This window comes from Typopeltis vanoorti, chromosome 25 (genome assembly GCF_054136105.1).
Source record: "Typopeltis vanoorti isolate ZY-2024b chromosome 25, IOZ_Tvanoo_1.0, whole genome shotgun sequence".
NCBI classification, from domain to species: domain Eukaryota; kingdom Metazoa; phylum Arthropoda; class Arachnida; order Uropygi; family Thelyphonidae; genus Typopeltis; species Typopeltis vanoorti.
The window spans coordinates 58,380,425-58,396,468 of record NC_143573.1 but is presented as its reverse complement, the minus strand read 5'-3'; the positions used below and the strand labels follow the sequence as shown (position 1 = coordinate 58,396,468).

Sequence of the window (16,044 nt, the reverse complement as noted above, 5' to 3'; positions counted from 1 at the left end):
ATTTAGATAGCTATATTTCAGAAACCTAGAATGAAACTGATTGTATATAGAAAATAATTCCGCACTCCCTCCCACCCCAAATATTCACAGGCATAAATAAAACAAAGTACACATTTTATTGTAACAAACTATACTGTAGTAAATACAGTACAGAAATTTTATTCTAAGAATTTTTGACGATCTCATATCCTGGTCTGTTATCTGAAGAAAAAGAATTTTTAGATATTTTTCTGATTTCAATTTCCATATATTTTTATCTCTATTCTACCTCCTGAAAAAAAGTTCCAATGCATTTTTAATTGAATTGACAGTCCTAAAAATCATTTTATAGTTCATTTTCAGAACACACGCAATTTTCAGACCAAAAAAATACTAGCGGTCGTGATGGTGGTTGTGGGCAGTAGATGGTGTTGATGTAGGTGATTGGTAGTAGAAGTTCTGTGTAGTAGTGGAGACGAAGAATTGTACAGTAGGTGTCCCGCGATGAGTCTTCGGACTCCTTGGAGGTGTCACAAATAATGATGATAATGATAATAATGATAATTTTTATTGTTGTAAGAGTTGTTATATATTTTTTACCAATTATATTTTCTGATGTGATTTCATCAAAAATTTTAAAGTAAACATGAAGATTCTGTAAATGTATGTCAAAAAATTACTCTTCTTATATCATTTCTCTTTCAATATATGTTTTAAAATGCATATCATTAATGTCTTAACTGCAATAAAAAAGCCAATGATTTAATACAAAGGTGCTCTTTTAGAAAATAGGCAAAATAGACTATAAGTATTGAACTTCTTTTAGTTTTCAAAGTTTATTTTTAAGAAATGCCTTGTTAGTCTTCAATCTCTTGGTATTTTTTTAAAATTATATAGGGTAAAAAGGTGAATTAAGGTAGAATTTTAAGCTTTATGCAAAATATGAATTTTGAAACTTGAGATTTATATACAGATATATGTGAGAAATACAATATTATATAAAATTTCCTTTCATAAATTAACTTAAAAATTATCTGATTACTTTATAAGAGGAACAGTGATAATTGTGTTTTGTTTTTGTATGTATTGTTTGGTTTATTTTCAATTGCTCTAGAATTGGGAAATAAAATAGAAAGACAACCACTCTGTTTTGCATTCAATGTCACTACTTAAAAGCGTTGCAAGTTCAAGGAATTGGAGCATAATCCATCCCTTTCTCAAAGAAGTTCTTTATTCAATTTTGTATGTATTGTTTGGTTTATTTTCAATTGCTCTAGAATTGGGAAATAAAATAGAAAGACAACCACTCTGTTTTGCATTCAATGTCACTACTTAAAAGCGTTGCAAGTTCAAGGAATTGGAGCATAATCCATCCCTTTCTCAAAGAAGTTCTTTATTCAATTTCAAAAAAAAAAAAAAAAAAAAAAACTTTTGTTTTAGAAAAATGTGTTCACAGCAGTTCCTACAAGTAGTATTTGCTTGTAATATTAGTATTGCTATAATTAATAAAATAAAGATGGGGGGGGGATACTCGTTTAAAAAAAATCTTCAGTTGTAGAAAATACATGTGCTCATAGCAGTTCTAACAACTATTACTGGTCTGAAAAGTTCTCGACCTAACAATGAAAAAAAACGATTTCTAATTTCAAAATTATTTTTATTTTTCAACATAATCTCCCTTAACACTACTACATTTATTCCAGCGATGCTCCAGTGCCATTATCCCATCCCTGTAGTGGTTGTCAGTAAGATTTGCAAAATACCCCTCTACAGCTGCAATCACCTATTGATTTGAAGAAAAACGCTGACCAGCGAGGAAGAGTTTTAGTTTTGGAAAAGATAGAAGTCAGTGGGAGCCAAATCTGGGGAATGGGGTAGATGTTCCAACAATTCATAGTGCAGATCCCTTAATTTTCCCATTGCCAAAACACCTTTGTGGGCAGATGTGCCCTGCCCACAAAGATAATTTTTTTCTTCTGCAAACCAGGTCTTTTCTCACGAATTTTTTCATCTAGTCTGGTTAAAACATTGGAATAATATTCCTGGTTATTGTTTTACCCTTTTCAAGATAATTAATTCTGGTGTGTAATGATGAATCCAAGTCTCATCCATAGTATTAAATCGATTCACAAAATCAGTTTTATTCTTAAAACGCTCCATCACTGTTCAGAGATTTTCATGCGAGTGCATGTTTGATCTGCTGTGAGCAAGCTTGGTACCTACCCATCTTGCGAAAAGCGTTTTCATTTGCAATTCTTTATGCAAAATATATCCTACACATTCTTTTGAAATGCCTATAGTCTCAGCAATTTCACTCGGTTTGACTAGCCTGTCAACCAATACCATATTGTGCACTTGATCAATGATTTCTGGTGTTGTTACATTTTTTGGACATCCTTCACATGAATCATCTTCAAGGCTGGTACGGCCACATTTAAACTCGGCAGCCCATTTCTTAATTGTTGAGAAGAAGGAGAAGAGCGCCCATAAATTTTTATGAAGTTTGGATGAATTTCTTTTGGCATTAAACCTTCTTTTACAAAGAATTTTATAACCACACAATACTCAATTTTATCCATTCCAAGGGATACAGACAACACCTTTGTTTCAGACAGCTGTATCAAACAAACTACTTGATAGAATGACTTGCAATTTCACATGGATGCTTATAACAGATGTACCAACTTAGAAAAAAAATCTTACCTATAATGTTGCCATCTATGGTCGAGGCCGAGAACGTTTCAGACCACACTGATATTTTGCTGCACTTAATAAAATTCAAGAGAGGGGAAAGACAATACGCATATATACATATGGCGTATTTTTATATTTCACTATATGCAGAAACCAACCGGTTTCATATTTTAAAAAGCAAATACTTAATTTTCATGACTTGAAATAACATTCCTTTTGTGAATTTTCTTCACCATTGAGAGTTCACAAAAGTTTTACACAATAATTCTACTGGAAAAAAAAAAAAATTGAAACTAGCAGTTCATAATTATTGCTGAATTTCTAAAATAGTGCACACTCAATGCATTGAACTGATATGATATAGACACACAGGCTCCTGTCTGGTATGCTATATACACAATATGTGGGCAGTCTAGTTTGTAGCAGATAACATCATCATTTACTCAGAATAAACATGTAGTTTAATACCTCTTATTTGAATATCAGTTTAATAATTTATGTGGACCACAATTTGTAGTCTGTATAGATTATAAATAACAGTGGAAGTCACAAATAAACCTGCCCTACACCTGATAAATATCAAACCATTTTCTCACATCCTTTTAAAATGCTGATTTGTTACTTATTTATATAAGATATATATATATTGTTTTTTTTTTATGTTTCCGTATAAGTCTTATAGATTTACTGTTTTGAATGCCTACAGTTTTCCTGTTGATATCTCTTCGTGTGCTATTCAAGATCATTAAAGCTTAAATTGACTTCCTTATATTATTCCCATGCTTTCCCAACTGTTTGAGGTAAAATTCAGGTATTGGTTAGCCACTCAGTTTTCATCAGCTTCAACAACTCAACTTTTCTTCATCTTTTTTGAAATATGTTTACATAAATCTTTCTTGGAACACCCAGTAAGGAAATTCCTTTATATTCTCACATGCAATTTTATTTATTTTCCTCTTTTTATAAATTAGTAAAATTACAGTAAAATTCTACAGTAATAAGTTTCTGATGGCTCTTCAGATTCCTGATTGCCTTCCTCTTGGATATTTTCCATTGTTCTAGCATTTGTTATCTCATTTAATAATTTTTCAAAGTAATTAATTCACATACCATAATATCCTTATCTTCAATATTTATCCCCATGTTTATGATTTTGTACTCCTTCATATTTCTAAATTTTGCTTGCAATTTGATTATGTCTGTATCTCAAAAGAATAATCTGTTTCTTTAGTTTACATTAAATAATTGTTTAATGGCATTTATATTGAACAGCTACAAAATTATCTTGAATAATGATTTCTAATTGTTTTGTGTAGGTACTTTCCTCTAATTCTGCAATTAGTGCTCTTGGAGAACTGTCCCCAGGGGGTATATTAATGAAGAATTCTCTGCTGGTTCCTCTTAAAGGTAGCATTAAAAATATGTTTTGTTTGCTTTCTCCAAACTGGCTTGATGATTAAGAGAAAATGGACTGGATTTTCTTATTGCTTCCTAGTCCATAATCCTCAGTGTTAATTGCATTTTTTAATCATGTGATTTATAATGATATCATAAAGCAAAAAAGAATTTTTACAAATGTACAAAATAACATTTTTTGCACACACATTATTTAAATTGTTTTAGAGCTTTAACATAACTTTAATGGTGCCAAAGTATTTCTAGTATACAACAGTAAGTTACATTGCTCTGATGACTAGAATGAAAAAACAGTGTATAAATATCATGGTTATATTGCTATAGTGTTGGCATGTCCAAATATAAGTATTGTGTTGCCAGACTTTGCTCTATGTTCCTTGTGGAATCAAGGAACCCTGATCTAGAAACAAACTAAACATAGTTCTTTTTCAATATACTTCAGGTGTAATAAATTGAATCATGTATTTAATCTGAACAGAAAACAAATAGCCACATTTTTTAAGAAGGTTTTAAATTGATTTTTTTCAGTGTCAATTTCCAATATTTTACCATCATTTGGTAATAATGTACAGAATTGGTTAAGTGACTCATGAGGTTTTTTTGCATATATGTCTGTCTTGAAAATCATTTCTTTGAACATGAAATAAGTTCAAAATTACTCACTGAGTGATATGCCTTGGTGTACCGTATTTTTCGCCTCATGTCATCATCATCAAATTCCTGCCATGTACCCTCAAGGGGGGGGTACAGGATATAATAGTACTACATGATAAATTTACATCATTACTGACTTCCTATCTACAATTTTCCTCCAGATCAGTCTGTTACTTGTCAAGACTCCAATATTATCATATCTTATATTTCTGTCGTCTAAGGCACATTATACTGTATCAATCCACATATGTCTTGGTCTTCCTCTGGGTCGTTTTCCTGCCAACCTGTCAGAGAACACTTGTTTTGCTAATCTTTCCTTGCCCATTCTGTTTAAGTGACCATACCACCTGAGATTAGCTCTGCTAACGCATTCCTGGTTGCTGACAATGTCAAGTTCTTTCCTAATATCCTCGTTTTTAATATGATATTGCCATTGATGCCATCTGTTCACACCTCTAATCTTTCTCAGGATTCTCATATCTATGGTCTCTCTTCAGTCAAGTGTTTTATTTCTGACCCAGCTCTCAGATCCATAAGTTAAAACTGGTTTGAATACAGCTAGTTTAGTGTTCCGACTAATTTCTCTCTTATTCCATATGAATTTATTCAATTGACTTCCTACTATACCAGCTTTATTGATTCTGTTGTCTATTTCCATATTTAATTTACCATCTTCACTAAAAATCGTGCCTAAGTAGGTGAAATGTTTTACTTGTTCCACAGGTTCTCTGTTCACAGTGCAGTTGACATTTTCAATGATTCTGCCTATTTTCATTGTCTTCGTCTTTTTATTGCTGACGTTCATACCATATCTATTACAACAGTTATTCAATTTAGTCAAGGAAACTTGCAGACTCGTAGCAGATTTATTGAAAAGTATGACATCATCTGCATAAAGCAAAGAGCTGACATTAACATCTCCAATTTTGATATCATGTTTAATACCACTTTCCTTCATAATGTGATCCATATAGATAATGCTTAACAGAGGGGATAATGTACATCCTTGTCTCACACCAGATTTAACATTAAACCATCTTCCTGTAATACCTTCAATTCTAACTGCTGACTTACAACTCAAATAAAGACTAAGTATTGCTTGATATAATGCCCCATTGACACCATATAACTGTAGCATATTGAATAGCTTCTCTCTTGGCACCGTGTCGTATGCCTTTTCCAGATCTACAAAACTCAGAGGTCTTTGTTATATTCTCATGATTTCTTCACTATTTGTCGTAAAGTGAAAATCTGATCCTGACAGCCTCTATTTGACTGAATCCAGATTGTTCTTCACCAACTTTTCTTCTACAATTCTTCTCAACCATTTCTCAAGTATACTTGCATATATCTTACCAGGAACACTCAGTAGGGAAATACCTCTGTAATTCTCACATTCAGTTTTATTTCCCTTTTTATATATGGGTACTATGAGAGTGCTACTCCAATCACCAGGAACACATTTCTATGTTGGAACATGGTGTTAGTAATAACCAGTCCATGTCCTGAGCAGAAATCCAACAAATATTTGCCATAATTATTAGCTTTGCTCTTTTCTCCAAATTTTCCCAATATATTTTTGTATGTCTGACAATCATTTCCTACTCTGTTATTTAGATCCCCTTTTGTAAATTCGCCTTATGTAAATATATAAATGTTTTTTTTTTTTATTTACAATTTTAATACATGTATTATCCATTTACTAGATAAAAACAATTATTCTTAAAAAATCTAACATATAATAATATATATGTAATAAACAAAATTTTTATAAATTTCATTAATCTTTTTTTCAAATCTTTATCTTCACTCTCAAAATTTTAAGTGAGATCATAGCGCAGAATTCAGTTAAAGATAGGTATTGTGGAGGAAGTCTAACAAAAAAGCAACTTCAAATCAAAGTATGAAGGCATCACTTGGAATAATACAAACAATAAAGATAACATTTAATGTTTTGCGTAAAATCTAGAGAAAGAATGTGTTTTGAAACAATAGCATTTTACTGCCTCTTTTTCACTGTGAAGCTACTATAGATGTAACACAGACATGAAAGTAAGATCACTGTCATGGTCTCTTGAATTTTTGATTGTTCACATTGTGTGTTATAGTATATTGACAGAAATTCTTCAATTTTAGTCCTTAGTGACAATTTATGTTCCAGCAGAAGTTAACAAAGTTAAAGGCTTGAATAGCATGACATTGACACTGAGCACAGCATCCTTTGGAAAGAAAGATACATGCCCAGTTTACAGAAGTATTTTTAAACATAAACATCTCTTCAAAATGAGCTCGAACCATTGAAATGATGATGTGCCCACTCGTCAAAGTGTGGGAAATTCTCATCCTTAGCATATATAATATATATATATATAAAAGAATGCATACAGTTTTGTTTGTTTTAACAATTATTCCTATTTCCACTGTGTGATGTCCTCTTTCTTCTAGTGTGGCACTTGCTTTACCAGTTAACCAATTGTTGTATTCTGCTTAGTTTGAATTTATTTTTTATCTACACTGGTATATTATTTTCAATACAAAACATGTGTGTTTTGTATTGAAAAAAAAAAAAAAAAAAGATCTAACTCCTTTTTATTCCCGTATATGGGGAGTAGGCGAGGCCATTTAGCCCTATCTAACTTTTGGAGACTGAGTGGGCAGTTCAGTCTCCACTGGTACCAATCAGAGATAGATGGCCCAAGGCTATCACTAATTAAGCGGTGCGCAGTGAAGAGAGACGGCTCAAATGTGCCGTCATCTCGTGGTCCCTAATCCTAACACAATATATTTAATGTCTGAAATAATGTGGGTTCTACGGTCGATTTTCTTGAGTTTGCGGGACGAGAAACCCGAGTTTCCGGGAGGAAAAACCCGCTTGCCCGTGCCAGAGATCGACTAACTCGGGAACCGGTCGAAAAAAGGCTTAGAAAAATTTCCTCTAGTCGCCGACTAGACTCGAAACCAAGTCTTCCTTCGTGCGGCCAAGCGCTGTGGTGTGTAAACGCCACATCCACTGAGCTACACAGGCTCTTGTATTGAAAATAGTAGACACATATTCTATATGTGTCTACTACATGTTTTTAACCTTTATTTATAAAATCTTTTTTTCTGGCAATGTTGGCCATACGAGATTTGGCAGTATGAGCAACTTTTGTGCTGCTTGTGTTGCAGAATCCAAGAAAACGAAACACAATGGATTTTTACAAGGTGATCCGAATTTTGATAACTTTTTGAGAAGTATTAAGGTTTTACCAAACCTGTATTACATGGTCTTACAAATTGAAACTTGTCAAATTGGATTTACATTTGAATATCTTACTCTGCCTAAGAGTGTTATGATAATTTAAAAGATGTTTCTGAGTTGTGTAAGCATTTTTCACAAACCTGATGTATTTTTTGACAAATTTTGCTGCCTCTTTTTCCGTGACTGGGTCTGGCACAAGGGCCTATTAAGTAAGCTTCCATCATTTGGTCTCTCCCATAACTTCTGCAACTAGATCACCGGTTTTCTCACTGGGTGCACATTACCTGTGATGGTTGACAGTTCCCTATCTTCTAACTATCCAACTGATGCTGAGGTTCCACGAGGTCCCATCTTCTCATCCACTCTGTCAATGACCTGCTCCAGTTGATCACCAATCCAATACGCAGTTTTGCCAACAACGGTACACTACATTCATCCTTTTCACTTGATAAACCTTGCACCAAACAAACCATCATAACTCGCAGAGCAACAACCTCTACAAGCCTAAATTCTGATCTCCAAGTTGGTGGTGCTTGGATAACTTTGTCAATTTCAATTCCTGCAAAACACAGTTCTGCCTTATTTCCCACAAAAAAGAACCATATTATCCCAGGATTACCTGGGATAATATGGACAACACCAAAATCTCTAGACAAGAGAAGATCTCTCTTCTTCAGATTACCTTGTCATCACAACTCTCTTGGCATAAATACGTTACAACTTTTGCTGCCTCGACATCCAAAAAATTAGGATTCCTCTTTCGTTCAAAGCATTACTTTACCTCCAAACAGCTATTAATTCTATATAAATCACAAATCCACCCTTTTATCAAGTATTGCTCGCACATCTGGGAAGGTATCCCTAAGAGCTTCCTAAAAATATTTAACACAATACAGTATCTACTGCATGTATCCTCAATAAATATTTCCATGTTAAATGCTCATCAGAACTATCATCAATAATTTCCCCCTCTCTCTACCAAATTTATTGAAACATGCAGCTACCACCCATCATCCCTTCATAATCAAATTCAATATTTGTAGATCAAGTTGCTCTTCATCCCTACTACTGCTGCTGTATTCTAGAACAGTCTTCCATCCCAAGGAATACAAGGCATAGGGCTTCATATTCAATATGAACAAGCTTCTCGTTTCCCAGTTCTCTTCCCATATATGGTACAAACATACTATTAGGTTGACCGACCAACCAACCAACCTCTTGTGTATGGGTCCAACATTAAAAAAAAAAAAAATCCAATTTAAAAAAGGTACTTTCTAAAATCTGTGGAACTATTTTCAGTGATAGAGTGTCCCATTTTTATTTATCCAACTAGGTTACAGAGATGCTAAATAAAGGAGATTATATGAAATCAAGATTATTAATTTCACATTCCTATGTGCATTTTTTGAAGTTAAGGATACTGTAGTACTTTGGCCAAGACTCTTTAAGGCTGAACCCTAAAACACACCCCAACTCAATATCACCAGAGTTGAAAATCGGTACTATCAACATAAGAAGCCTGAATGGCAAAGAAATGGAGCTAGCTGAGGAATTAGATAAGTACCAGATCGACATAATAGGGGTGACTGAAATGAAAAAGACAAAAACTGGTGAGGTCTTTCTGAGCAATAAATACTAAATGTTATATTCAGGCAATGCCAATCAAGGAAAAGAAGGAGTAGCCATAGTATTCAACACAAAATATGAGGCTAATCTTGAATGGCAGGCAGTCTCAAGTAGAGTGATATGGGCAAATATCAGAATGGGAAACTGGACAATGAGATTTATTTGTGCCTATGATCCAACAGAAGGCTCTACTAAGGTAGAAGTGGAAGAATTTTTTGAGGCTCTAGAGAAAGCTACTGACACAATGAAAAAGGAAAAGTTGGTCCTTGTTGGGGATCTAAATAGCAGAGCAGGAAGTGATTGTCAGGCATACAAAAATATTTTGGAAAAATTTGGAGTAAAGAGCAAAACTAATAATAATGGCAAATACCTGTTGGATTTCTGATCAGGACATGGACTGGTTATTACTAACACCATGTTCCAACATAAAAATGTGCACAAATTCACATGGAGAGAAGAGGCTAGGAATAAGAAAAGTCTCATTGACTATGTTATTGTTGATAGTGATGTTTTCTCCCTGGTGCAGGACACCAGAGTGTACAGAGGATTTGAAATCGGAAGTGATCACTATTTAGTCTTGAGCAGGATAAAATTGAATTTCATATTGAAAAGAATAACATGTAAGAAAGTTTTAAAGCGAATAAAAGTTGAGCAGCTCTCAGATGTGAGCTGTAGACTAAAATACACAAAGATTATTGAAGAAAAAATGAAAGGGTTTGAGAACAGGAATCAAACCTTGGAGATTCGATGGCAAACTCTGAAGAAAACATTGATTGAGTCTGCCAGAGAGGCATGTGGTGAGGTTGTGTGCAAGGATAAAAAAAATCAGAACTCCCTTATGGACACAGGAAGTTAAAGAGGCAGTGAAGGAAAAGAAGAAAGCACATCAAAAGTTCCTGTCAAATAAGTCAGCTTGTGCTCTTGGAGAATACAGAGACAAATGCAAGATTGCTAAACACTGTGTAAAACTAGCTAAACAAAAGTCATGGGAGGACTTTGGCAAGAATATAGAAAATAAATATCAAGAAGGTGGCAAAATATTCTGGAGGTTGTTGAAGAAGCTTAGGAATGGAGGAAAGAGTGCTGTAAAAGGAGTTAGAGATGATAAAGGTGATATGAAAACGGGAGAAAAAGTTATCCTTGAAGTATGGAGTAATTACTTTGAAAAACTGCTAAATGAAACAAGCAGTGATGACAGCACAGTGGTAAAAAACACTGACCAGGCATGCAGTCAGGAATACATATCCATACTTGAAGTAGAAAAAGCCATCAAAGGCTTGAAATGTGGAAAGGCTGCATGAGTAGATGATATTGGACCAGAAATGCTGAAGTATGGTGGTATAAGAGTCTTACAGTGGCTGCATTGCATAGTTCAGAAAGCCTGGACAGAGGGACGAATTCTCGATGATTGGAGTAGAACTCTCATAGTACCCATATACAAAAAGGGAAATAAAACTGAAGGTGAGAATTACAGAGGTATTTCCCTACTTTGTGTTCCTGGTAAGATCTATGCAAGTATACTTGAGAAACGGTTGAGAAGAATTGTGGAAGAAAAGCTTGGTGAAGAACATGCTGGATTCAGACCAAATAGAAGCTGCCAGAATCAGATCTTCACCTTACGACAAATAGTTGAAAAATCATGGGAATATAACAAAGATCTCTATTTAAGTTTTGTCGATTCTGGAAAAGGCATATGACAAGGTGCCAAGAGAGAAGCTATTCAATACGCTACAGTTATATGGTGTCAATGGGGCATTATATCAAGCAATACTTAGTCTTTATTTGAGTTGTAAGTCAGCAGTTAGAATTGAAGGTATTACAGGAAGATCGTTTAATGTTAAATCTAGTGTGAGACAAGGCTGTACATTATCCCCTCTGTTATTCATTATCTATATGGATCACATTATGAAGGAAAGCGCTATTAAAAAAGATATCAAAATTGGAGATGTTAATGTCAGCTCTTTGCTTTATGCGGATGGTGTTATACTTCTAAATAAATCCGCTACAAGTCTGCAAGATTCTCTGACTAAATTGAATAGCTGTTGTAATAGATTTGGTATGAAGGTCAGCAATAAAAAGACAAAGACAATGAAAATAGGCAGAATCATTGAAAATGTCAACTGTGTTGTGAATGGAGAACCTGTGGAACAAGTGAAACATTTCAGCTACTTAGGCACGATTTTTACTGAAGATGGTAAATTAAATATAGAAATAAACAACAGAATCAGCAAAGCTGCTATGGTAGGAAGTCGATTGAATAAATTCATATGGAATAAGAGAGAAATTAGTTGGAACACTAAATTAGCTGTATACAAGGCAGCGTTCAAACCAGTTTTAACTTATGGATCTGAGAGCTGGGTCAGAAGTAAAACACTTGACAAAAGACTAGAGACCGCAGATATGAGAGTCCTGAGAAAGATTATAAGCATGAACAGATGGCATCAATGGCAATATCATATTAAAAATGAGGATATTAGGAAAGAACTTGACATTGTCAACATCCAGGAATGCGTTAGCAGAGCTAATCTCAGGTGGTATGGTCACTAAACAGAATGGGCGAAGAAAGATTAGCAAAAGAAGTGTTCTCTGCCAGGTTAGCAGCAAAATGACCCAGAGGAAGACCAAGATATAGGTGGATTGATACGGTACAAAGTGCCTTAGACAATAGAAATATAACACATGATAATGTTGGAGTCTTGACAAGTAACAGACTGATTTGGAGGAAAATTGTAGATAGAAAGTTAGTAATGATGTAATTTTTTTCATATAGTACTATCATATCCTGTACACCCCTTGAGGGCACATGGCAGGAATTGATGATGATGAAAAATCCATTTCCTTCCCTCTCTATTCCATGTGTTTACAGGTTGTTTGTTCTTGCAGATTATCATATTATGGTCAGACTGGGAGATCTGCCTAGAAGAACACAAAAAAATACATCCAATGCCACAATTATGATCAATCAGGTCTAGCAGACCATGTCTTGGATACCTTACACTGAATCATATGGAAGAAACCAATCGTGCTCCATTGCAACAAATACAAACTTGAAGGACGACTCCTTTAAAATCTGCAGCAGACTTAAAAAACCAGCCTAATCTTAATAAATACAATTCTATTAAACTTCCCAAAAGGGCTCCTGCTCTAACATCATCTAAGACTAGCCAAAAGCATCCATGGAGGGCACCCTCAAATAGGACTTTAGTCTTTATTTATTCTACTTTCTTCCATGTATTTTCTTGTACGTTATTACAATTTTAACATTGCATTTCTGATGATGTCTCTGTGACTGAGATGAAATATTGAAATCGATTAAACTTGTTGTTTAATTATTTTTATTTGTGCTGTAAATCATTCCATTAAAGTGCAACATGGAGAATAAACTGTTTTTTTTTTTTTTTCCTAAAAAAAAAAAGGAATGATTACTCTTTAGTTTTGAGCAGTATAAAAATGAAATTCTTATGGAGAAGAGAAATATGTTTAAAAAGAATTAAGCAGCTTTCAGAAGATGAACAGTTGACTCATACATACGAATATTTTTCAAGAAAACAAATGAAAGGGTTTGAAAACAAGAATCATACCTTGAAGACTCAGTGAAGACCCTGAAGAAAACACTGATTAAGTCTGAAAGGCATGGTGAAGTTATCTGCTAGGAGAAAAAAATTAGAACTCCTTAGTAGACTTAAGAAGTTAAAGAGACAGTCCTAGAAAAGAAGAAAACATATTGAAAGTTCTAGCAAATAATTTAGCATGTGCTATGAAAGAATACAGAAAAAAATGTAAGAAAGCAAAGTAATGTGTGAAAGTAGATAACAAAAGTGATGTTAAGGCTTTGGTAAAAATATAGAATATAAATATCAAGCAGGTGGCAATATGTTTTTGGAAGATATTGAAAAAACTCAGATATAGAGGGAAAAGTACTGAAAAAGAAAATAAAGTTGCATGAAAATGAAGATAAAGATATTCTGGATATCTGGACTTTGAAAGATTATTAAACGATACAAGAAAAATTGACTGAACAGTGGTCTCTTACTCTTGACATCTTTTTTCAAGTATCAAGTATGCTTGCATAATTCTTACCTGGAATATAGGGATATTCCGCTGTAATTCTTGCATTATTGAGTTTGATTTCCTTTTTAATATAGTTCGCCCACCGATTGGAAATCCTTCGACACTTCTGCGCATTTCAGAAAAAGGAGAATCCATTCCAATAATAGGGTAATCAATCTGTCTTCTGGGATGAGTTTGTTTATTATTACAGTTCGGAAAATTTAGCTTTTCTTTTACAAACATTGCTGTTTTAAAGTGTAACTATTTTGCTTGTATAACAGTTGGAAAAATGTATGTAGAGTATTAACAAAATTAAAAAAGGTATAGCATAAAACAAAAATTTAACTAAGTTTATTTTTAAGAAAGTTTTCTATAAAATAAAAATAATTATACAGAAAAATAGAAATTTTTTCAAATGAACTTGGATATTCTAAACTTACAGTTAAGAGAACTGAGAAAACCGATTAATTATTTATGACTTGTTGTGAGTCTTTTAACAAACCCATGCAAAATAAATGTTGGAAAAAAATACCATTATCAAATCCTTTTAATCTTCAGAGTCATCTGAATCGGTGTCCGAATTGCCATCACTTAAACTGATCACCAAAGGTTCGCATAATTCTTCGATAATTCTGTCTCTGTCCCAATACATATTTTCCAATGAGGTGACATGAGAGCAATATTTTCTCCAGTTTTGAACTGTAATACTTTCAATCGCCTGTTCTGAAAGCTTAAAAAGTTTCAACATGTCAATATTCCCAGTTACGTTGCGGTAGCGAATGAAACTTTTCACTTCTGCCCAAACATACTCAATAGCATTAATATCGCAATGATATGGTGGTAGCCTCAAAGCTAGAAATCCATGCCCTTTGAGCATCATGTCGGATTTAAATAGTTTAGTTGTTTCTTTTGACCAAATTAAGCAATTCAATTTTTTGCATATCTGGGGAATGAGAAATGTTATTTGCAGAGAGCCAATCCATAAGAACTTGCTTCTTATTAGACCAATTTGGAACTTTGTTTAATTGAATAGTGTGATATGAAGCGTTATCAATTATAACAACAGCATTTTTAGGAAGGTTTGGAATCAGTTTTTCTTCTGTCCACTTTTCGAAGATCTTAGAATTCATTTGCCCATGGTAATCTCCGGTAGTTGAATTGACTTTGTATAGTAAGTTTGAATTCGGTAAAAAAACCCATTTCTCCACCCGCACACAAAATTATTATGCGCTGCGAGGTATTTCCAGTTTGTAGCACTCGACATTGTTCTTTGGACTGCCAACATTTTCCATAAGTTAAATTACTATCAATCCAAGTTTCATCTAGACACACAATCGGTCTTTTCTCCTCCCTGAAACATCTTATTGCTCTCAAATACTGCATTCTAGATAAAACAGTGTCACTTCGCTCCATGATAAGTTTCCTTTTTTTCTGGTACTTTTTAAAACAAAACCCGATTTCATGAAGTATTTTCCTTAAAGTTTCTCTTTTCCGAGGAAAATTAATTTTTTCTTTAAGCACAGGAATCAGTTTCGGAACAGTTGGCACTCTTTTCTCGACCATGTAAAATTCGTGAATAGTTCTTAAAATCATTCAAAGCTACGGTTTCGATGGTTTTCTTTACTCTGGCACTTTTTTTTTTTTTAGGAGATTTAAATTTCGGCTTACCTTCACCTTTTGATTCCCTATGAATTCTTTTAACAGTCGACCCCGATATGCCTGCAATTGCACTTGCATGTTTTATGACTTGAGAAAGGGGAACAAGGAGACTGCCTTCTGACGATTCTTTTTCGCAGAATGTCAGCACATTATTCAATATTTTTTTGCAAGAGCTACTGAAACATTTAACAACAGAACTTGTTGACTGTACTGGATCCATCATACAAATTAATAATAAAAAAATAATGCAAAAAAGTGACAACAAAAATCAAGTTACTACTAGTACAGTGACAGACAAGAAAGCACGTGATTTCGCATGTTGGCAACCAATTTGTACATCCTTCATTTCTTTCTCCCCTTCAGCATGAATCGACTATTCTTGGCAAAATGCCAAGGAGAGACCTACAAACGGTGGGCATACAATAGATGGCTTTACTCCAGTCATCTGGAATTGACCTTCTCAGCGGGCCATCTGAATTATGCACTGCCACTGCTATAAAACATAGCATAGAGTATAGAGGTATAAAACTTTTATACTTCTATACGTTTTATAGAGGTATAAAACTTTTATACCTCTATACTTGAATATTTCTGTTTGAATATCAGCTACTCTAATTTTCCACATTTCAGGTTTTTAAGGCTTTTTTTTTTTAATCTCAGATATTGACATGTACTCCTAAATACATTAATGAGGAATGTACTTAGGAGAACTGGTTAAAAAGATG

At 33.9% G+C, this 16,044-nt stretch overlaps 1 protein-coding gene across 2 annotated transcripts in view; it reads left to right on the top strand.

Annotated features, from left to right (window-relative positions):
* The window catches only part of Tfb1 (transcription factor B1), a 165,134-nt gene that overhangs the window by 123,927 nt on the left and 25,163 nt on the right, over positions 1–16,044 (top strand). For both annotated transcript variants that reach the window (XM_090414441.1, XM_090414442.1), the window contains exon 11: positions 3,990–4,080. In XM_090414441.1, the coding sequence (XP_090270567.1) occupies positions 3,990–4,080 (91 nt within the window). The remainder of the gene's footprint in view (positions 1–3,989; positions 4,081–16,044) is intronic.